General features: G+C 42.1%; 2 protein-coding genes across 2 annotated transcripts; one reads left to right on the top strand and one right to left on the bottom strand.

Annotated features, from left to right (window-relative positions):
- The first annotated feature begins 5,884 nt into the window (after positions 1-5,884).
- LOC147903797 (F-box only protein 6-like) lies at positions 5,885-8,494 on the top strand. Its single transcript, XM_087372783.1, has 2 exons — positions 5,885-7,761; positions 8,167-8,494. The coding sequence occupies exon 1, from the start codon at positions 5,911-5,913 to the stop codon at positions 7,009-7,011; it is 1,101 nt and encodes a 366-aa protein (XP_087228909.1). The 5' UTR covers positions 5,885-5,910; the 3' UTR covers positions 7,012-7,761; positions 8,167-8,494.
- Positions 8,495-17,009: 8,515 nt separating this feature from the next.
- Positions 17,010-22,357, bottom strand: ADG1 (ADP glucose pyrophosphorylase 1). The gene is made up of 9 exons (XM_087401359.1): positions 22,008-22,357; positions 21,341-21,637; positions 20,700-20,969; positions 19,017-19,196; positions 18,787-18,890; positions 18,299-18,410; positions 17,988-18,086; positions 17,732-17,851; positions 17,010-17,595 (listed from the first exon to the last, which is right to left on the bottom strand). Exons 1-9 carry the CDS (start codon positions 22,281-22,283, stop codon positions 17,479-17,481), a joined length of 1,575 nt encoding a protein of 524 aa, XP_087257485.1. The 5' UTR covers positions 22,284-22,357; the 3' UTR covers positions 17,010-17,478.
- Between the last annotated feature and the right edge of the window lie 1,466 nt (positions 22,358-23,823).

Genomic DNA, 23,823 nt, shown 5'->3' with positions numbered 1-23,823 from the left:
TGCCTTCAAATTTAGTTTGCAGCTGTCCATTGAATTAGTGAATTGTCAGTCGTTATATTGAACTTTGATCTACAAGGACATAAATAAAGTAAGTATTCTACTTCTGCATATAGCTTGCTTCACAAAAATGAAGAGAAAGTAACATGTTCTTTTTTTGAAAGTTAATATGAGAAGAAAATTCTCTCTTCACATAGCAGATTTCTTTTTGACTTTGCATTCTCATGTTCATATGAGAAGAAAATTCTCTTCACATAGCAAATTCTCTCTTTGAATTTGCTTCTCAATTCAACATTCAGAAAAAGAAAAGATGATTGTAATAGAGTTAGCTGATGTTGAAAAGTGATTCAAAATTTCCCACAACATCCAACGCGCTTGAAAATGATCCAAACTTATCAACAGCCTTTGGTGGTATGTTCTGGAGACTTCTCTGCAAGAAACAGACCAGGAAACCTCTGACAAGTACCGAGAAGTAGTCAGTCAATAAAATAAAGTTGATGGGTCAATGTGACAACCATCTATGCAACACTGCCCCAAGTGTCGCCACAGCATGAGAAGAGTTTTGAAAACAATGAAAATGGATAGAATTATTGGTATTATCACTTGAACACCCTTTGAGGCATTGATAGTTTGTACAAGCATTTTCACAGAAGACCATCAAAAAATAGTGAAAGGCTTCTCGCATGAAGCATCGCCATCAGATGTAGCGAATGAAGGGCTTGTATGGGAAGGTAGGGACACTAGCTTGAACTTGATCCCAAAAACCTTCTATCAAGCAAGCATGCAGTTCCGATACTCTTTTGTCAACGCTATGTTGTGCAATCACGCTTATGCAGCATCGATCAATGCCAATTTCCAATTGCTCTGTAATACGAATGACTGCATCAACCCTGTGCTCCTAATAGCTAACTCCACACACTTCCAAACCTCCTTCACCAAAGGGCATTCCCAAAACTAGTGTTTGATGTGCTCCATAGCAAGCGACAAATGGGACTAATTAACATCATGCATTCAGAGATTCTACTGCAAATTTGGTAACCATCTATGAATAATCTTTCACAAGGAGAAGTAAAACTTGCCAGGGAGATGGTTCTTCCATACATTCCCGAACTTCTTAGTCCACCACCTAGGGCTTTTACGTAACCCCTATTTCAAGTTGATATCTTCTCCTTCTGCATCGCTATTCAGCATCTCCCTCTAAATTACCCTTGCAGTAATCTTGTGAAAATCGGTTTTCCCCACAATCCAATGATTAAGCCTCCATTGAGCAGATGGAACAAAATTAGTTGGCCAGCACCTTCCCCATAGCCTTCTATCCACACTTGATGGAAAATTGGCATCCCTAATAGGGAACCGAAACTCATTCTTGACTTGGATCAACGGCTTCTAGAAAGCCTCTTTGCAATCCCAAATTTGATTCCAATACCTAACACCCTTTCTATAAAGGGACCTTGCATGCTATAAATTTAGAAGAGATAAGGGTTTTCCATTTAAAGACAAGCATTGCCCCACAAAAAATGCTCAAGAAGGCTGGAATCAACACGGAGCTAGTCCTCCCTTTCCATTTCAATAACTCACACACTGTTTCCATGCATCTACTAAACCTACAATCATCTCTGATCATGTAACCTTGAGAGGAAAAGTAGATAACAATTCATCATAGTAAGAGAGGCCCACCCATTTACCAACAGCTTTCCCACCGCTCCCTTCTACAAAAAATCGAACAATTTCGGACCACGAGGGAGAACACTGAAAAAACCTTGGGTGCCACTTTTCGTAGCTCGATATCAGGCAAAGACATACCTCCATTCCCCTAAGGCAACTTCAATTGATCCCACAAAATATAATGTATGCGTCTTCCACCACTCTCCTCTATCCAAAGAAAAGACGTGAATAGTTTCTCTAGTTGCCTATGACATGCCTTAAAGTGCCACACTGAAGACACATATGTTATGGTGGCAGACAAGACATGCTTGATCAATAATAATCTGGTATTTGACCCTAAATTGAGACCATCCAACACACAAGCTTCTTGAGCCAGATAAACCTCTGACGCAGGCTGAGCCCCCAAATAGTGGGTAATCTAACCACAAGGAACCCACTTCACATCAGGTAAAACTAATCAACTACTCAATCTTGTAATGCATCTAAACTAATCCTTATTGCAAATGTTTTAGAGAAACTACATACTAAACCAGAAGCCTTACAAAAGAGCTTAAGAGCCTAGAACATACTGTCAATACTCTCCCTTGATTCATAAGAGAAGGCCACAAGATCATCAACAAGCATCTGACATCAAAATTGATTTCTTAAGGGCAAAATCATAGCTTTAATTGATCCCAAATGAACCCCTTCCTTGAGTAATCTTATCAAAGGCATAGTCCACAAACAACAGGGGTTCTAATGGGCACCCCTACCTGGCCGACCTGCATAAAGAGAGCCTCCCAACAACACCACCATTTAAGCACAAGATGGCAGATGCATTGCCAAAGAGTGTAGACACCATCTTGATAAGGTTGGGACCAAAGAGAACATGTTGCAGCACTACACCTATTAAATTCATAGGATACTCGAACCTACGCTTTATCAAAACCGAATCCAAATAGCACACACTCTTGACCAGTAGAGCAAAGCCATGTTTTCCCAAAATATCCGGGCTTTTGATAAAGCCGAGCTACTCGGGGTGAACCAAAAGCATTAAGAAACTATGCATTCTCAAGGCATACTCAAGCCAAGTGCCTTTCTCACTTTTGTCAATGAATGGGGGGAGTATCGATACTCAAGGCAAGTAGTGTCTTTGCAATAACTTTATAGGAAACATTTAAAACTAGGGTACGGTAGGTAGCCTAAGGGGAACGATGGAATGAATTGCAAAATTTATAATAAGCTAACAATGTTTTAAATTGGAATGAAAAAAGTAAGCTGAGAATATCAAAATTTTATGCTTTTCGCTCTTTCGTGCTTAAAAAGCAAAGATATGCTTTTACCTACGAGTTTTTACGTTATTTGAATAAAAGCTTCATGATTGGCATTAATTAAAATCAATCAAAGGGCTCATCATTGTAAGGGCTAAAATCAATCTAGGGGCTTATATTCATTACAGGTGACTCAAGGAGATGGAAGAAAGCCAAAGAATATGTTTTCTATAAGCTTTGAAAGTCAAGAAAGGGAAATACCTTACTATAAACTAAGCAGGCAATAGTAGGTCCGAGCAAATGTCGAGTGTGTTTAAGCGTTCCGTTCTTGCGAGTACCTCAACACAGAAACAGATAAGAAATTAGAATATGCAAAAGCAAAAGTCAACAAACAACATGAAATTCAAAACATATATATAGATATATATAATATACTTTATATAACCACACATAGTGTGGTGGGGAGGCAACGCGCTTCCTTCCCCAAAGAGTTATAATCCGAGGGAACGGGCCCTTCCTCGTGTGTCGAGATTGGAATCCGCCGAGAATATTAGCGTCGAGATTGAGTATCGCGAATATGTAAGAGACTGACACATTACCTAAATCTCGATGGACGTGTTTGTATTCCAAGTTGAACATCCAAATTTACGTACGCACCAAATATGTACATCTGCTTCACTTTCTGAAAAGATACAAAAACATGTCGAAAATGGAAACAATATTAAAATACAATATAATTGAAGAACAAATGATTAGTCTAGCTTTTATCAAAATTTTAGCTACATGTAGTGTTGGAATGTAAACTACATTTCTGAGGCAAGGTCATAAACATATGTGTCTCTCAATCAAAATCCCCAATTCTGATATGAACTAATCTGTCTCGAGTCTCCACTATGTTCCTCGATAGAGTGCCTTCCTCAATCACTACGTCTCTATTGGACTTCTCTACCTTACCTCCTCAATCTACAACCACTTGTCCCCGACCTTTTTTCCTTCCATCTCTGTTTCTTCCATAAAATCAATGGCATACTCTTTCTCTTTTTCTTCCTGCCTGATTTCAAAGCTTTTGGAGTGACATTGCTTCTCGACACAAAGTAAGCAATATCAAAGTCGGCCATGCCACCTTCTTCCACCATGTCTTGGTGAGAGATGACATTTATAGTATCCTATTGCTGCCTGTTTTTGGCTCTTGGGGCCATTCGCAATTGTATGGGGCTATTTGCGTGACCTCCAGCTGTTGCCGCTCCACCAATTAGCTCCATGGCATGTCTGGGAATTAAACTTCGCCTCCTTGCTGCGGATAACTTTATTTTCTTTTTTGTTATGTCAATTCCGAGGATGTCAGATGCACAAGGAATTCGATCTCCGCAATGTTCTTGGATATCTTTATCCTCCTGAAGCTACAGTCGACGACTATGATGCACTAAATTATGAAATTGCAAAGCAACTCCTGCATCTCCAGTAATTGATCTTAAGTGTAGAGGCTTACCCCTTGTAGTCGGATGATAGATTTGTACCTTGGTAGAATGCAACGCTTCTGAGCACCGTGACCACGTCTCACGAAGAACCGCATGAGCTTCAAAACAAAGCAATTCACATCTTTCCGATTTGAGTCTCATGCGGAGAGATGACAAAGTAGATGCTCCAGGTATGCTATTCGACCATAGCGAAAAACGAGCCAGCATAGCACTGTAAGGAGATAGAGCAAGCTGTAGAGCGCTGGGTGGTTGGCAAGTTAGCTCCCGTAATCATTGGATATCTTGTGTTAATGATCACCTGCCGTGATGAGTTGAAGCACAGGTACTTTTGTACTACCTGGGCAAGAGGTAGAGTGGATTTGGTGGATGGACAGCGACGCAATGTTTACTGAAATGATGTTGGAGTTACCTTTGGAAAAGTACAAGGATTGGGAGGAAGGGGTGTACAAAAAAAAGGCATGGGTGGCACTGAACTGTAAACAACACTCTCTTTTGGCGATCTTAATTGTTGTCGTCTTCTTCAAGGCCCTCGGATTTCTTCAAAGTTGGTGGCCAAAAAAAGAATACAATAGATAAAAGTAACGTAGCGCATTCTACGTCGTCTTCTTCATTACCCAGCTCCAGCAACAATATCCACCGCATTGCACTACTCCTCTGTTGTGGGTTTTGCAACCCAATATGCTCAACACTGACCTTAGCGCCTCCCTTGCCTTCACCACTTCCGGCGTCAAGCTCATCGCTTCCGCCACCTCCTTCGCTGAAAACATCAACAGGAGAACCACCCTCAGCACTGCCCCCATACTGCTTGTGCCCTCCTTCACTAGCTTCGCTCCGTACCATAGCATTAGGCTGTAGGGCTGTAGCTCGAGTACATTCACAGCTGCGCTATGCCGTAGCTCAAGCCAATCAAATTTCCTTTCCTCCGTGTCCTCCTCTCCACCCCCTCCAGATCTCCTGCGTACTGCTCCATCACCTTCCCTTCGGCGTTGAACGCTGCTACGGTTCGCACATTGCTCACCGCCTCGTTCTGAGGGACTGTGGCTGGGCGATCTTGGATCGCGCAAGATTCGCGCTCCCGCCTAAATGATTCAACGCTTGATGAGCTTGGGCAGTGGAAGGCTACACCAAGGGAGAATATGAAGAGTAGAGGGGGGGAAGCAGCTGGAGGAAGCTATGGCGATGGCGATGGAGGAGGAGAAAGTGGCCTAGCCTGACTTTCCTGCCCCAAAATAAAGCACAAATCGTTAGATATCAAGGGCGGATTAAATCTAAAGCTTTTCCTTTCTCATGAGAAAAGCATCACAAAGCATCACAAATTTGGAAGAGTGATTGTGCCGTTGAGATCATCCAAAGAATTGAACACATCATTTTCCCTTTCTTAAACAGAAACACCATAGGGCAGGCCAAAAATAGTGGGAACTGTGGAACATTCTTGGCAGTGTTCTTCAAAAGCAAAGCTCTCTCGACCTAAAACGTTTGAAGTTTGGTCTTGAAAATCATTCATTCAATTGATATTGTGAATGGCTCCTCATCAGCTCTCTCTCCTTCCAGACCATCTCCTGGATCTCGTCTTGCTCAAACTTCCCTTTCGTTGCATCTTCTCTTTTCGCGCTGTCTGCAGAGCCTGGCTTGCCACTCTCTCCCACCCCTCTTTCCTTTCCACATACCCTACTTCTCCTTGGATTCTCATGGAAATCAAGCGTCATTCATCTCCTCCCCGCACCCTCTTTAACATACCCACCAAGTCGCTTCCCCCCCCCTCCTACTCTCTCGTCGCTCTATCGCAGAACCAATCGGTGCAGATTCCACTCGACCTCCCTCGAGAATTCCAATTCGTATGTGCAAAGGATGGGTTGCTGTGCTTTTGGGACCCAACAAAACAGCTTCTCATTGGGAACCCCTTGACTAAGCAATGGAAAAGGATTGACCTGCCTCCTTGGTCTGAGATCGATTTGGATCTTGCGTTTCTTCCGAATAGCGAAGCAGGGACCTTCAAGTTCGTCGTTAGGAGGGGATTAAACGTTTCGATCTATGATTCTAGCACAGGACTGTGGATAGACAGGAAACCAAGCCATCATTCTTTTTCTGTATCCAAAGAATCGGCCGTCTTAGAAGACGTGGATACATTGGAGGACTGCAGTAGCCATGTGATCTCATACGATATCGAGAAGGACTTATTGGGCTCGATGAATGTGACAGGGCCATATGTGCTTGTCAGCCCCGCCAGGCAGTTTCAATACCAGGGTCAAATTTTTTTGGTTGGGGTTTTCAACTTACGCCACGGACTGCTATCCTTCCAACAGCCTCATCTAAGGAATGAAGATTTTGTTGGCGTCTGGCAACTCCATTGGGAGGCTCCAGCTCGATGGGAGCTCGTGGCTCAATCTCCGAAGGGCGTGGCAAAGAGAATGATAAACGAGGCAGATTGGTGCTTCGATTTTTGCTTCAGTAGCGATGGTTTTAGCAGCGTATGGATTTTTCTTTCCGAGAGCTCTTCTATACTTAACTACAATATGGGATCCAAGCAGTGGACTCTTTATCCAAGTTATCCAATTGGAAAGAAGGGTCAGACTAAGCGAGCCGTCGTCTCGACATTAAGCTTCAAAAAGTGGAAACTTTGATATATCATTGGAATCTTTGTTTAGAGCGTGCACTTAAGCTCCTTGGTTGAGGGAGTTAGATTTCTGGGAAAAACATTTAGGCACTCCTTTCGACCTATTGAAACAATTTTATTCCGATCCTATGGGTCAGCGGGAAAGGATTTTGGGAAGCAGCGCATCTGTCAAGCAGTTCGAAAGTGGATAGGTGTGGGCTTGATCAGTTATTTGTGGGTTTCAGTTTTTTTGGGAAGCAGGACATCTGTCAAGCAGTTCGAAAGTCGATAGGTGTGGGCTTGATCAGTTATTTGTCGGTCTCAGTTTTCTTACTGTCATTTTTATCTTCAAATATTTTTGTAAATTTGGAGAGGTTTGGTCACTATCAAGCAGTGGATCTGACAGGTGGAGGGTAAATCGAGCTTAATTGACAGAGTTCTGACAGAACCCCAGTTGAAGACCTTTATATAAATGGATGCCCCTGTATGTGCGTCAGAGCATATGTTTATACCATGGTTTATCGTCATAGTTGCCCTGGATGAAGCCGATGGGGAGATTATAGTAGCCAGTTGCTGCTATGTCTGAAAGAGTTCATGGTTGTGACTGGAACTCACACGTGTATGGCATGGGTTTGATTCTTTGCTTGGTTCTTGCAATCTTGGTGGCTTTGTGCTGCTATATATTCAGTGAACTCTAGTGGGGCATGCAGAGGAGGCTCTTGCGTCCTGCTGGAATTTGAAAAACTCAATTGCCGCCTTTGCCGCCTTTGCATTATAGGTTCGTGGTGCTCTGCATCTTATCTATGTGCTGCCAGTAAAAATAGCTCCAAAGCTTCTTGTATTGAAGGGTCTTTCTGGGAAGTTGTGGTGTTGATAAACGCTTCTTAATGGTTATGCTTGAAAGACTCTGCTTTATTCGCCCTGCCTCGAGAGAGCAGTGATTTGGAATTGGTTCATCCTACGTTTTCCTTAATTCTTCCAACAAGACCAAGACCTTGAGCATTCATGCTATTCTCTCATCTTCTGTGCTGTAGAGAGGCAATGTGGTGGCTATCTCTGATCCATTTGTGTGTAGGAGTAATGGAAAGGGCAGGTTTGGAGTCGTGGGAATGTGAGAAGGCCGATTTTAGATGGCTGTCATATCTTTTGTACCTGACATTTTTGTTTGTATGTCTTATTGCAGGTGCTGGATGATGGTTGTGTTGCTTTCTTTTCCCGCTTCTCCTACGCAAGGTTTTGTTTGGCCATATTGTGTGTTTGCATTTGTGTGTTAATAGCGTATCAGAAAGTCTGGTTTCCCTGATGTAGCCTGGTGCAAGTGATATGTTGTTACTAGACAGTGCAGGATCTGTTGATGATGATGTCACAGTTCTAGATTATATCTGTACTGAAATCCCGTAGCCACAAGAAATGTTTCTTGCAGATTCATGTTTAGACTTTGCGAGTAGTCTCTCTCTCCCTGAAAATTGGATGTTAGAAGAGGCAGGGTAGCAGTTTCTTAAACTTGTTCTTTGTCACATGTGACTTTACATGACATGTTTTCCTTTCATTGCCTTGAAAGTGTAAGCGAAGTAAGTCATTGTCACGCCTGTTCGGAAGATTTCAAGTATCATACCACACTGGTTTCCATACTTCACACCTTTGAGCAAAGTACACATTGGATGTTGATGATTATGCATAAATGCGCGATAGATGTAATATACATCAGGTGTTTTATATGCATGAGGCTCTTGAAACTCATCTGGTCATGCTTGCAACAAGCATGACAAATGATATACATATTTGTATGAATTGGAAGAAGTTTAGGTGTTCGCAAAGTCACCACACAAAACAGGTTTTGAGGGTTCACATGAAGCAATCACCTTGAAATGGCTAGCTCTTCTGGAAGAAAACTACCACCAACTTCAACAAACAGTTGCTGAGACGTGTCCAGTGTTGATTGCGCTACATGGACTTCTTAACTACTAGATAGATGTGAAAGGCCATTCACAATTCGTGCCTTATCTGGTGTGTACATCCAAAATACGGCTAGTTGTAGAAAATTTATAACTCGCACATACCATGATTTTGGAGTTCGAAATTTTCAGTTTTCCTTCCTAAATAATAAGTCCAGGATATCTACACTCACAGTAATATTTCTTTCGAAAGTAAAAGTAGGCCAAATGGAAGGCCACCCCATAAGACAATTTTTGTAATTGCTAGCTCTCTCGTGGATCCTCACGCTCATAATTTACTGTCGAACTACTCGCAAAGGACAGCCAAAACACTTCTCTTTTGCTCTCCCTCCCTCCCTCTCTCAACAGAGACACTAGGGCCTAGGACAATCATCGGGCTAGACCTCCCCCGAAGGTTTTTATTTCTTCAAGAGAATCTGTTACAAGAGTTCAGCGTAGAGCTGTCTGATACAAAATCCAACGTGAATCCATATTACAAGAGCTTCAAGCTCATTTCAAATTGGCAACATGCCACTTGTCTAAAATCTAGACTAAGGCCTATTACATGCCACTAAGGGCCACTCTGAGTCTTCAAAGCACTTGGTCACACAAATTGCCTCCTAGATGCTTGTTAGGCTCCCGTAGCGCTTAGGAAAAATAACTCTTCTTAGTACTTGCAACAATTAATTAAAGCGTACCACCATGACACTCATTAATTGTGAGCGCTTTGCATGTAAATAACACACTGTGGACTAATTCTAGTCATGGTGGGCGTCCCCACTGAACACATGTGCACACAGAACAAATATTAAAAATATATATTTATTCTCTAGTTGATCGAAGTCAACGCTCTTGATCATAATTAAGGAGCTTTGACCAAGGATCGAGGCGCCTTTATTATAGCCAAGTCTCTCCAATCGAAGTTGGCACATGGTTAACCGTGGTTAATCCTCTTGGCGCATGTCAAGTCTCATTGATCGAAGTCAACACTCTCTAATCGTAGTCAGCTTTGTAGTTTTTTGGTTAATCGTAGCTAACCCTCTTGGTAATAAACCAGGTCTCCTTGATCGAGGTCAATTTTACTTTGATCGTAGTCAATTCTTTGACCATTAAGGGTTGCTATAAAATCATCATGACCATGTAAAAAATTACAATACTTATACCCTTCTTTAATCATAATTAACACATATAAAACTCTTTAATTATGATCAAATAAATGATCAACTGTACTTTGACTTAGGATATTTACATTGTGGTGACATCCCCTCGGCTTTTATTTAGTTGACCTCGACTGAAAAGCTTCCTTGTAAACATCCAAAAGCTGTAAATGATCAAATAACATGTCTTCGTCCATCCACTTGGCATCTAATGCCATATAATTCTTGAATTTTACAAGATACCTATAAAACTCCTTGCCCTGAGGGCCTTTGCGTACAGTATGGTACACAATTTGCTCTGGCTGAAGGACTTCTTCCAGCTCATCCACTTCTGGTGGATCCTCTGATACTGGTTCTGTAGGCTCTGGCCCCCGGAATTTCTTTAGAAGACTCACATGGAATGCATTATGAATCCTCCAAGCTATGGCAATGCTAACTTGTATGCAACCTTATTTATTCTTTCTATAATCCTGAAAGGGCTATAGTATCTGGGAGATAACTTTGCATACACTTTCTGTTTGCCTTTAAACTTGCGGAGCCTAGCTTTTTCAAACTTCAAAAGTACCCAATCCCCTTCCTTGAGATCTAACTGTCTTCTATGCTTATCTGTAGCTCTTTTATGTTTCTTTTGAGATCTTCGATTGCTGTTCGGACTTGGCTGTAAGATATCTGGAGGTCTCTCACAAACTGATCAGTTGCAAATATTTCATCCTTGGTCCTCAGGATAGGTGGCAAAATCACCTTCTCATAAATGACCTCAAAGGGGGCTTTCCCTATAGAGCTGTGTACTGTATTATTGTAAGCAAACTCTACTAATGGTAGGTACTTTTCCCAGTCTGAACCTTGGTCACCCACGTAGCATTTCAGCATATCCAATGCTGTAGAATTTGCTACTTCACTTTGACCATCTGTCTGGGGATGAAAAGAAGAAGAAAAATTCAGATTCGTCCCCATGTTATCAAATAAAGCTCTCCAGAATAGATTGGTCATTCTGGGATCTCGATCACTGACAATGGACTTAGGCATACCATGGTGCTTAAAGATCTGTGCCATGAAAAGATTAGCCATATGATCTGCCTTTATGGTTCTGCGAACCGGAATGAAATGAGCTTGCTTGTTGAATCTATCAATGATAGTCCAAATCCCATCATTCCTTGACTTTGATCTTGGCAAATCAAAAATAAAGTCCATTGTAATAATTTCCCATGGTGCTTGAGGCACGGAAAGAGGCGTAAGTAGGCCAAGTGTCTTCCGTCTATCATACTTCACTTTCTGACACGCAAGGCATTCAGTAACAAACTGATTATCTTTTCGCATCTCTAGCTAAAAGAAATACCTCTCTAGTGCTAGAGTGGTTGCTGTAATTCCTCTGTGTCCAGCATAGGGAGGTGCATGGCATTCCTCCAAAATCTTTTTCCTCATCTCCTGGGTGATGCATAGGCAATCATCTTTCATTAGATACCCATCTTTCAGGGAATAGTGACTAGTGGATTGCCCCTCTTGCATTTGCTGTAAAATCTCACCAAAATCTGCATCACTAGCATATTGCTCCCTCATGCCTTCTAGGTCTTGATGATAAGCAATAGGCACATTATTGACCTGGGGTCTTCGGGACAAGGCATCTACCACTCTGTTCCGAATTCGTGGGGTATGGTCGATCTGAAAATGATACATTGACAGCATGTTTGCCCATTTCATATGCTTCTCGGAAAGTTTGGTCTGAGTCAAAAAGTATCTCAAACTTTGGTGATCTGTTTTAACAGTAAAATTTGCACCCAAAAGATAGTGCTTCCATGTATGGATGGCATGAATTACAACCAATAACTCTTTCTCATAGATTCCCAGAGATCTTTCTGCATCACGCAATCTTGGGCTCTCGTAGGCTACTAGATGTCCATTTTGATGTAATGCAGCTCCAACACACTCTCCACAAGCATCGCAATCAACATCAAAAGGTTGATAAAGATCCGGGACTACAAGAATAGGCTCTTTAGTCAACTTCTCCTTGAGTGTATTGAATGCTTTCTTCTGTGATATTCCCCATGTGAAGGCTGCATTTTTCTTAGTAAGGTCATGTAATGGAGCTAGGATATTAGCAAAATGCCTGATAAACCTTCTGTAGTAAGAACACAGGCCTAGGAAACTTCGAACTTCATGCACAGTTTTCAGCTCTGGCCATTCCTGAATGGCACGGATCTTTGCTAGATCCATCTGTATCCCATTCTTGGATATTATATGCCCGAGATAATGGATTTCTTCCAGGAAGAATTCACTTTTCTTGCTGTTTCCATAGAGCTGATGATTTCTCTGCTCTTAAAAGATGTTCCTTGGGCTCTTCTTCGGTCTTTGAAAAGACTAGGATATCATCAACGAAAGTACCCGTGAAATGCCTATACTTTCGGAAGATGCGATCCATCATTTTATTGAATGTGGCTGGAGCATTTGTCAACCCAAAAGGCATCACTAAGTATTCATACAACCCAAATATAGTGCGGAATGCTGTCTTGTGCACATCCAGAGGCTGTATCCTCACTTGGTGATAACCACTCTTTAAGTCTATTTTGCTGAAAACTGAAGCTCCATTTAACTGATCCAGCACATCATCAATGTGCGGAATAGGGAATCTATTCTTGATGGTCATTTTGTTTAGTGCGCGGTAATCGACGCACATACGGAATGAACCATCTTTCTTCTGTACTAGTAGTACAGGGGAACAAAAAGGAGACGAGTTGGGCTGAATCAACCCTTTGGACAGCAAGTCCTGTACCTGAGCCATAATCTCCTCTCTCTAAGTCGCACTGACTCTATAAGGTGGTCTGTTTGGTGGCTCACTACCAGGCATTAACTCTATCTGATGATCTTCTGGTCTCTCTGGGGGTAACTCCCCTGGCAAAGCATCGGAAAAGCAATCTTTAAAGTTTACAAGAAATTGAAACTTATCTTTGTCTGCATCATTCATTTCTGCATGCATATCCTTCTCTTTTTCTTTTACAAAAACCATGTACGCGGAAATTGCAGACTTTATTACTTTACCACATGTAACATCAGATACAATGGGGACAGTCTCCCCTTTATTCCTGGCAACTAAACGTTGGTTTTTCCCCCTATGCATAAACTCCAGCACTCTTTCAGGAAGAGTCAACTTCATTGCCTTGCGATGAAACCAAGGCATTCCCAAGACTACATCATGATGTTTCAGTGGAGAAATGAAGAAGTCTTCCTGATCCACATAACTCTGTACATGAAGACGGAGCTTCCCTATCAAGGGAGTGACTGGCACAGGATTCCCACAGAACATCTGATCGGCATCCAAAGCCCTGCCCAACTCCTCCGTCTTTATTTCCAACCTCAGGGCTAGGTCCTCTGATATGAAATTATTAGTAGCCCCTGGATCAAATAAAATTAGCGCTTGCTGGTCTCTGACTTTGCCCCATGATAGCAGCAATTCTCGTTCTTCTGGGTTTCAAACATGACCTAGTATGTCAGGAATTCCTCCTGCCATTGGCTTTTGCGGTCCCCGTGGCTTCTCTGCCTCTTTTCCCTTCGAAGTTGAAGGCTTTTCTAGGCACTAGGCAGCCACATGCCCCTCTTTGCCGCACTTGAAGCATTTCCCATCTCTACAGAATTCAGCTATCTGTTCAGGGGTGAATGGAGATTTGCTTTTATATGACTTTGAAAACTAAGTACCCCTCGGCTTCTAAGGCTAAAACCCTTTCTTTTCAACCTTGGGATACTCTTTCTTTTCTGATTTTGAAAAATCGATTTTCTTTCTTTCAGCACGTCCTGCATGCAAGAATAGTACTGTAGATGGATCTTGTAACGGCACAAGACTAGCTACTGAAGCTGAATTCATAAGGTCTTGAATGCTCTTTGCCCCCAAAGCATTCACTACTGCCTGGATTCTTGGACTGAGACCTGCTCTGTACTTTCTCATTTGGGTTCCTTTGGAGATCTTTTTGAAAGGTGCAACCTGCAAATAAGCATCCCAAACCTTTTGGTTGTACACATCCACTGTATCTCCTGCATCCATATGCAAACTGTCCGAATCTTGAAGAACATGGTCTCTAAATTGTTTAGGCATAAACTGCTGGTAAAAGGCTTTCTTGAAGTCCTTCCACTTCTTTGGGGTTGACCCATCTGTGGTCTGTGCACTCCACCATGCAGTAGCTGTTGCTGTCAAGTGCAAACTGACCATTCTTAACTTGGAGGATTCTAAAAACTTTTCTGTGCCAAATGTAGCATCAAACTGCCTGATGAACTGCAATGCTTTGTCTGTATGACCATACTATCCATTGTAGGTCATAAACTTGACAGATTTACCTCCCTCTTTGAATTCCTTAGTCTCTCTAGAAGACTTACTCTTCCTGGACTTCTTGTGTTTCCTTCTTCTCCTGGATGGTTTATCTGATAAAGAAGAAGATACAAAAGTCGAACTCGAGGTAGACAGTGATGGACTAGATCGGTGATGATGCCTCGATCTCTTCCTGCTATGAGACCGTCCCCTATGAGATCTCTCTTTCTCTGGCTGTACACGAGAGTGTGCTTCTGGCATTGGCACGTCATATGCTACATTAGGCATAGCTTCTGCTTGAAACAAATGCTGAGCCCTTGGATCCTTCTGAGATTTTCCATCTCTTGTATACGAGTGCGTACCATCTGCTCAAATTCTTGCTGAGTTTGTTACACACTTCTCTGTTTTGGATGCACATCCCTATCTTGTGAATCCCACTAGATAGGTGATTGAGCCATTTTCTTACAACTCGTCTGAGATCTGCAAATTTCTCACACACTGTGTATGCAACTAATGCACGCTGCCTTCACTTTTCAAAGAGAAAATTTACCTCAACAAGAGGTGTCTTGCATTCACAATCTATGCCACTACTGGCTGTCAGCTCAAGGCATAAACTTAAAGCTGTGCCTCTTTCTTGGCTACTGCAAATGGCTTCAAAAAGCATCTGTTTTTCCCTCTTCATTAGGAAAAAAGGGAGCTCATTTTGGGGCCCTGTAAGAAATTCACTGCCACATGTCAGGTGGCCAAGTCAGGGCCACGTTAGCCACCTGCATGCACTGCCACGTCACCACCGCACGTGTGGATGCCACGTCAGCTGGACCTGCTGGCTGCCACGTCAACTGTCTGTCAGGCCTGCCACATCAACACCACGTCAGCTCTGCAAACTTGCCCAAACCTTGGCAAAGATTTTCGTCAAGAGCATCGCTGCACACGTCACGGGAAAATAAAACCTGACGTAGGCTTTTCCCATCATGAATCTTCCGTCGAGCGTCTCCGTCGATATCTCCGTCCAACGATGGACCTTGTGAGTCTTCTGTCAAGATCTCTGTCGGATGACGAACACGGGCTTGCGTTGCCTCACCATGAGCGTTCAAGTGTAGGCTTTGCTCAACGAGATGATTTCATCGCTAGCTCATCACCTAGCGCAAGATTTATGCATGAAAATCGCCCAAACGCTAGAGCTCCCCGTCGCGTGTCATCGCCTCATTTCGTCACAGCCTCTATCTTCTTCCTTCAACTGACATATCACCCAAGGACTAGCATAAGGAGAATGAACTATGAAGCTTCCCGTACGCCAATCTTATGCGCAGGCTCAAATATCGTGCGCCATCATCACGCATCGGAATACTAATTCCTTGGATCGTCACTATCTAAATAGTTGTGCTCTAATACTAATGTAATCGCTAGTTCTCTCATGGATCCTCACGCTCATAATTTATTGTAGAACTACTCGCAAAGGATAGCCAAAACACTTCTCTTTTGCTCTCCCTCTCTCAACAAAGACACTAGGACCCAGGACAATCGTTGGGCTAAACCCCCCCGAAGGATTTTTTTTTCTTGAAGAGAGAATCTGTTAGAAGAGTTCAACGTAGAGCTGTCTGATACAAAATCCAACGTGAATCCATATTACAAGAGCTTCAAGCTCATTTCAAATTGACAACATGCCACTTGTCTAAAATCTAGACTAAGTCCTATTACATGCCACTCTGGAGTCTTCAAAGCACTTGGTCACGCGAATCGCCTCCTAGATGCTTGTTAGGCTCCCGTAGCGCTTAGAAAAAATAACTCTTCCTAGTACCTGCAACAATTAATGAAAGCGTACCATGGCACCCATTAATTGTTAGCACTTTGCATGCAAATAACACACTGTGGACTAATTCTAGTCACGATGGACGTCCCCACTGAACACATGTGCACACATAACAAATATTAAAAATATATGTTTATTCATTGGTTGACCGAAGTCATCGCTCTTGATCATAATTAAGGAGCTTTGACCAAGGGTCGAGGCGCCGTAATTATAACTAAGTCTCTCCAACCGAAGTTAGCACAACTCTCCAACCTAAGTTGGCACATCTTGATTAACCGTGGTTAATCCTCTTGACGCATGCCAAGTCTCAATGACCGAAGTCAACACTCTCAGACCGTAGTCAACTCTGTAGTCTCTAATTAATCGTAGTTAACCCTCTTGGTAATAAACCAAGTCTCCTTGACCGATGTCAATTTTACTTGACCAGAGTCAAAGTATCTTTGACCGTAGTCAATTCTTTGACCATTAAAAGAACTCTTTGACCATAATTAACACATAAAACTCTTTAATTATGATCAAATAAATGGTCAACTGTACTTTGACTTAGGATATTTACATTGTGGTGACAATTTTACTTAAGGAAACGAAACAGCTGCATGAATTGCCTTCCCGTGCAGAAAAACACTGTTCGAAAACAAACCATCTGCATTCAGGAATTTAAATCCGTGTAATGATTTCTGATATTTCCATACAGTGAGCCAGGACATCACCAGTGCTTCAGCCACCACTGCTGCATGGCACTTGATCTTTTGAAGAACCAGTCATTTCTCCTATTTCCTTCTAAACCTCATCTGCTGGCAGCCGAAACCCAGAGAAGAATGTAGGCCTATCAAAAAATTCAAAGCAAATCACTTTATTGCTAATGTTTTAGATATCATCTTACATGGTAAACTCTCACTTGGGTCTTGAAAGGCCGCCAATTACTTTCCCGAAGCAAGTTTCATTCTGCATATTCGTACATAGTCTAGGAGATATGTTCGAAGGATAATTGAGCAAGATATGTTTGAAGGATAATTCAGCCCATTTATTCTGTGCTTTTCCCAACAGCAAACAGCTGCCCTGATGGAAGCAGGACAGGCCAGCCAAATGACTGTAGCCTCATAAGCACCGCCCATGTATACACTGTTGGGCTACAAAATCTGTTTTAGCCCTGAAGCAGATTGTGATGGAACCATTCAAATTTAATACATTGTGCCTGATGCAAGGGGTCATATTTAATCCACAATTAAAAACTGATGACTTCACAGTGCATGACCACAGGACGCTTCTGCATTTTTTGTGAGCTCTGGATGAGATCTGACAGTTAGATAACTATTCCGCTTGGAATGACAGCATCTTTGATTACTGTCACAATTCCAGACTTTATGAAATAGCCATCAGTTTCCCTTGCTGCCTCTTGGACATCATCTCTATTAATGATCTGAACACACATTCGACAATGCTTTGATCAGAACAGAAGTACAATAGCTTGCAGAACTGACTGCAACATGCACACTTTTGCAATGTATGTTCCAGCAACACTCAAGGCAGGGGAAAAAAGAGTCAAAATATCACACCTTGACATTATCGCCAATGCGGGCATTCTTATCAATGATAGCCCGTTTAATGTGTGAACTCCTGCCAATGCCAACTGGAACACCACCCTTAGCAGTAACTGCATTTCGTTGCTCGTCCGTCTTTCCAAAACAGAATCACAAGATGGTTATGAATCTGAGACCCAGCTAGACATTTACACATCCATCTCATTCAATCCGCAATCCAAAGGAGAACACATTACATAAATCATTCTCAGCTGAATGAGGACTGGTGTACCTCATAGTAGTCAGCACCCATAAGCAAGGCATCCTCAATTATAGCTCCTTCAGCAATCCATGAGCGCAATCCAACCACCGAATGATGTATTTTACAATTCTGCAGGATAACCAATTTCATTCAGTCAATTCAAATTTAAGCCTAGATCCATTAAAGAAAATCAAAAGGATTAACAATTTATGTTATGAGTTTTGTAAACCACCAACGGCATGATACATAGTTGTGCCTCAGAAGTCGTCCAGAAGTGAGGAAAGAAAATTGGGGAATCAGGATGCCGCATATCAAGTCCAATGTAGTTGGGAAAGTCTTACCTTGATAATGCAACCTTCACCAATAACACTGTCAGTAACATCTGCATCAATCATCTTGGAAGGAGGAAGAAATCGAGCTTGTGTATAGATTGGGGCTGATCGATCATAAAAGCTGATAAAAGTGTCTTTGTTAGTAAACTAAATGACAGCAAATTAGCTCAAATGGCATACACTGCTATGGATGTTTATGCAGGACTATCACCAACCATTGGAAGTATAAGAAATCCTTTGCTCTGATACTTGTTTAGCAGCACATTCATTTTTCAAGCTTCTTATACTGAGAAAGCTATGTCCTTTCTTCTCAAACACTGTAAGATACTAAATTAAAATCCTGGAGATTTGAGTTTTAAACATATATCTACATGAATCCAGGAAGATGCCCAAACCCATCCTCTAAAAACACAACACATAGTGCAGTTTCCATCTCATGATGATCACTCATAAGGTTGAGAACGGTAAACTCCATCACGCATAGCAGTTTTAAATACCTGAAATCTGGAATGGGCTTCTTTGTGATGCCTAAATTAGCATTGTAAAAGGCTTCTATTGTTCCAATGTCTTCCCAATATTCATCAAACAAATAGGCTTGAACCTGATCGATATACAAAAGTTAATAATAATTAAATAAATTATATGAAGAGAAATTGAGAATAGCACTTTTAAAATCAAAGCTTTATCATGAGAACGCACCATTAGCAATTGGAAAAAAATAATGTACCTTCATGCCAATTGAAGTTGCACCGGGGATGACCTCACTTCCAAAGTCATTTGCTTGTGGAAAATCATCACGCAAAAGCTTAATCATTGCATCCTTGCTGATAACATATATACCCATGCTGGCAATAAAAGGTAACTCTTTTGCTCTCTCCTCATCCAGACCCAGTACTGTGGTATCTACCTGAGGTAAATAGAAATATAAAACCAAACTGTGCTGCCACTAATTCAATCGGGGCAGGGATTTCAAACATTATATAGAAAATCGTCATCAGAGCCCTCCCTAAGGTCGTTGCATTACCATTTCTTGATTGGCAAATGGTAATTTTGCATTGGCTGCACAACTAAACGAAGCAGACATCTCGCACATTCTTGACAGAGTAGCAACAACACTACGAAAACTACAGACACAACTTGATAGAGGCCTCAATTACAATTTCAAAATCAGCCATAAAACTAAGGCCGGCATTCAAATGGTGCCTCAGCAAGGCGTCAAGGGGTAGTTACCAGACCAATCTGAATCTGCTGAAGGCATGGAACGTCCTAGCGACAACTCTTACCCTCCTATTTAAGGCATCGGGAATCAGCCTGCACTTGCACTATTCTATGTTGTCCGAGCAATATGATCCAATTTTTGTAATTTTGCCAGTTGGCACAGAATCTTAGCAGCCTATTTGCTGTCTTGTCTCCTTCATTTTAGCATGCAGCTAGTTCCAGCACATACTACAATATGTTTCAGATGCTTCTATTCAAGTATTCTGTTTAGTATCCGGACCTAAGTCCTTAAACTTCACATATTTTGCCTGCAGGTTTGAAAGTGGTCAACCTTGGCAGTTTTTTGAGCACTAGGTGGTGTTGAGATCGTGAAAACTAGATTCCAAACCCACAGGTTGGCAACCACACTTCAAACAGATGTTGAAAACAACACATGTAAGGAATAATTTTGTTCGGAAGCTTACTATCGCCAACAAGTTCAGACTCTAAGGTGAAACGAATACACCATACAACTAAGAGGGAGACAATGCCAGATGCACGTCAAGTGGAGGAGTGTGGCATGTCAAGACAACCATCGGTCTTGTAAAAGATGAATCAGACAAAAGACTCATTTGCAAGTAGTAGGTTGTAATCAAGCCAGTGGACACTAAATTGCACACCAACTTTACGGCATTGGTTTGTGAGCCGTTGCTTCCCTAGTTTGCTGCACAACTAGCCTTCCAGCTCCATCTGTAAATTGGTGAGAAAGTCAATGCTACAAGATTTTTTGCTGCTTTTATTCAGCATAGGCCCATCTTTGAGGTAAAAATTTAGGATCAGAATGGAGGAGACAAATGATAAGGTGCGTAATCAAAGAAAAGAATCACAATCAGAACAGGAAAATTGATAAAGCAGTGTGATCTTGGAATAAGGCCAACTCAAAAATTGCTGCCAAGAGCTTCATATCAGTAGCACCAGAAGTCATAATATGAAAGCTCTGGAACCAGCCACGGTAAGACAGGCGATCCAGGGCATAAAGACATAACGGAGTTTCTAGGGTAAAAACATAGGACCTCCAAAGAAGGAAAGACCTTGCACATTTTCTAAGGAAAATGAGAATCAATGTGAAGTTTGTAAATCCTCTAGCTACAGCCTACAACTCAAAATTCTTCCCTTGGAAAAACGCAATCTCTATAGTGTCAACAGAACTCACCTTCATGGCCTTCAAAAATTCCCCTTTCGGTTTCTCTGCAAATTCTACAATACGTCCCTCAGAATCAATCTTCATCAAACCAAATGCGGTTGCTCTCTTCTCGTCCATAGGTAGTGCTGCTACTGTAATGTCTGCATTGGTCTCCCGGTGCACCTGAATAAACTTTTGGTAATCCATACGATACAGGTGATCTCCAGCCAAGATTAAGAACTCCATGACTTGCTGTTCCTCAAAAAGCCACAAGTACTGCCTCACGGCATCTGCAGTTCCCTGTTCAGCATCCACATTGAGCAAGCATAGACATGGCGAAACAGGCTTAAAAAGTGAAAAGAACCTTCCCATCGCAGCTGTGTCAAAAGTGCTAAGTTCCCCCCCCCAAAGAAAGTGCTAAGGTCGTGTTTCATACTGACGCGCAGTTGCGTTCATAATACGAGCAAATATAAGTCACCCTTGACAACGATCAATAAGAAAGCATGGATTCTAGCACAAACGCTTAAGTTCCATCTAACCCCTAAGCCTCCTCCTCCCTCCTACGCCCCCAGGGTCTATCCATGAATGAAAACTAGGTAAAAATCACTGAGAGTACTCTCTACCCCCCCAAAACATAAGAAATAAGTAAAAACGACAAAAACATGAGCTACCTGGAACCAGTTTGGATTTTCAGGACTCTGTTGAGCGGCAAGGACCTCAACAAAACCCTCGTATTTGTAGCCCCCCATGTTGCTTGAATACGCACGGGACAGATGGCGATTCAGTGAGGCAGAATTAAACTGAGTAAGAACATATATCTTCCGAATGTTGCTGTTGATGCAATTGCTCACAGGTATATCAATGAGACGATAGTTTGCACCCAGCGGTACTGCAGGCTTTGCTCGCTTTTTCGTAAGTGGGTATAATCTTGTCCCTGCTCCTCCTCCCAGAATGATGCTCAGCACACTCTGAAAGAAACCAGAGAATTTTGCAGACTTATCCATATAACAGTAAATATATGCATTTGATCATGTAAAAACTATCAAGACATTAACAGATATTTTTCAACCGTAGCACGAATTGTGCCCACGCATCGCAAATGCTGCGTGCGAGCGCAAGCGCTTACGAACACAAAGCTCACTTAATAAAAAGTGGAAGGCCAGAATATAAAGCGACAACGCCCACACTTGGATTTCTTATGTTGGTCCAGAGTAAGCGTAGCTAGCGGCATTGGAGTGATTAAGACAAGTCACAGATGGAACTCAAAACGAAACCGATCAGGAAGATCTCGCAAGCGCGGTCGAAAAGCGCAAGCCGAGGAAGAGAGAGCAGATATACCCGTCCGGCATCGGGGTCGAGGCAAGCCTCCTCGTTGCGGGAGTCGGAGACAGCGCGGGGGGAGACGAGGGAGTGTTTGAAGGGGGAGGGGGAGAAGGAGTGGAATTGGGGAAGGGGGAGGGAGGAGGAGAGGGACGCAGAGGAGGAGAGGGAAGGGGGGGAGGAGCCACGGAGGAAGGAGGGGCGAGGGGAAGGGAGGGAGCTAGGGAAGGAAGCTGAAGCAGAAGCAGAAGCAGAAGCAGAAGCAGAAGCAGGAGGGGAAGAAGCCATAGCCATAGGAGCTCAGAGCTCGCTAGCGAGCTATGGAGCTTCTGAAGAAGATGATGAAAATGAAGCTGATGAAGAAAATGAAGAAGATGAAGATGTAGTAGTACTTACTGGTAGTGGTCATACTAGTGGTTTTGTAAAACCGCCTTTCTAAAAACCGCCCTTCTTAGCCAAAACCGCTCTCTAATATCGCTTTTTATCAAAAAATTAATTTCCCCCTCTACTAATACTTAATAATGTAGTATCTTTTGGGGTTTATTCTGCTTTTGTATAATACTTGCACACTTGTCCTGCTCCTATTGACCCCTTTGCCTCACACACGTGTATGTCAATGGTTTCATAGGATATACATGCTTGTTTGTCTCAACTTCGCCTTTTGCCTCACACGTCTTTTTGCAAGCTTTTTATTATTACAAAAATCAACATCACATATCAGTCACTCCTCGCTCCTCCTCCTCTCCATTGTTTTTTTTTTCCCCTGAAACAAACGATTTATTTATCCGAGGAAAAGATCTCCTTGGCATTGTTGCTAGGAAGTAGTTTTTGTTAAAAAAACCCATGGGTCTTTGGTGGTTGAGGCTCTGCTTTGTGTCATGTGAGTGTGTGCGCGTCTCTAAGCTGTTCACGCAAGGCACCAACTCCAGATGGATTATATTACTACCGTCGTCGGAAAAATACATTAAAAAATATTTTCCGCGGCTTGTTATCACTTTACCTAGGAATATAGCCAACCATATGGATTCTTAGATAATTAAAAAAAAGTTTAAGTCACAAGTGGACTAAGGAGCGAGTGCATGGGTTGAGAAGGGATTAGTGGAGGTATGGAAGGATTAGTGTGCTTGGTGTGTGGGGTGATTAAAAAGAGAGTGTAAAGGGGAGATTTCATGGGGGGTACATAAAGAATAATTCATAGTTGGAGAAGTATACATGTGTGTGTGTATATGTGTGTGTGTGTGTGTGTGTGTGTGTGTGTGTGTGTGTGTGTGTGTGTGAGATGCATTTACTATCAAAATTATTGTGTGTATGTGTGTGTGTCCACACTATCCCTCTATTGTCTTTGGCATCCATATTAGTGCTCACAAGGGTCCAATAGCCAAAGCCACTTTCCACATGCCATATGCTAAATGGCCTCATCATCTCGCCTCTACAATTGCTTCAATAACCAAAGAATAAAGGTAGCCATAAGGGATTTCATAGAAGAACATCTTGAGACTCATCACATGGGCTCTCTAAGTTGAACAATAGCTTGCAAAAGACATCAGCATAACCAAGGAGAAAGAGCAACACTAAGCGAAACATTATACTTGGCTCCTTTCATGACGATGGATGAGGTTCTGCCAAGTTTTAGAAGATGTTGTAGTTGAATCGTTTACCAAAATTATAATGAGCTCAAAACGTTGCATTTATCTTTTTTGTATATTTTTTCACCCGAGTATTCTTATTGTGTAGTTAGTTGCCCAGCTTCCATGTGAAACCACTGTAAATTGTGCATCCTTATACATTGCTCTAATAAATAGACTAAGCAATCCCATCCATGTTGGTTGAAGCA

This window comes from Dipteris shenzhenensis, chromosome 3 (assembly GCF_047967505.1).
Source record: "Dipteris shenzhenensis isolate YYH24624 ecotype China chromosome 3, Dip_SZ_1.0, whole genome shotgun sequence".
In the NCBI taxonomy this organism is placed as follows: domain Eukaryota; kingdom Viridiplantae; phylum Streptophyta; class Polypodiopsida; order Gleicheniales; family Dipteridaceae; genus Dipteris; species Dipteris shenzhenensis.
This window is presented reverse-complemented; position numbering and strand designations above follow the sequence as displayed.

Bases quoted from the DNA above. Each gene is read 5' to 3' on its own strand.
- LOC147903797 (XM_087372783.1), top strand. From the start codon at position 5,911: ATGGCTCCTCATCAGCTCTCTCTCCTTCCAGACCATCTCCTGGATCTC.
- ADG1 (XM_087401359.1), bottom strand. From the start codon at position 22,283: ATGGCTATGGCTTCTTCCCCTCCTGCTTCTGCTTCTGCTTCTGCTTCT. The intron at 18,411-18,786 runs GTATTTAAAACT...CACTTTTATCAG, and splicing joins AAGCCCATTCCAGATTTCAG to CTTTTATGATCGATCAGCCC. The intron at 18,087-18,298 runs GTAAGACTTTCC...GTTATCCTGCAG, and splicing joins GTGAAGGTTGCATTATCAAG to AATTGTAAAATACATCATTC.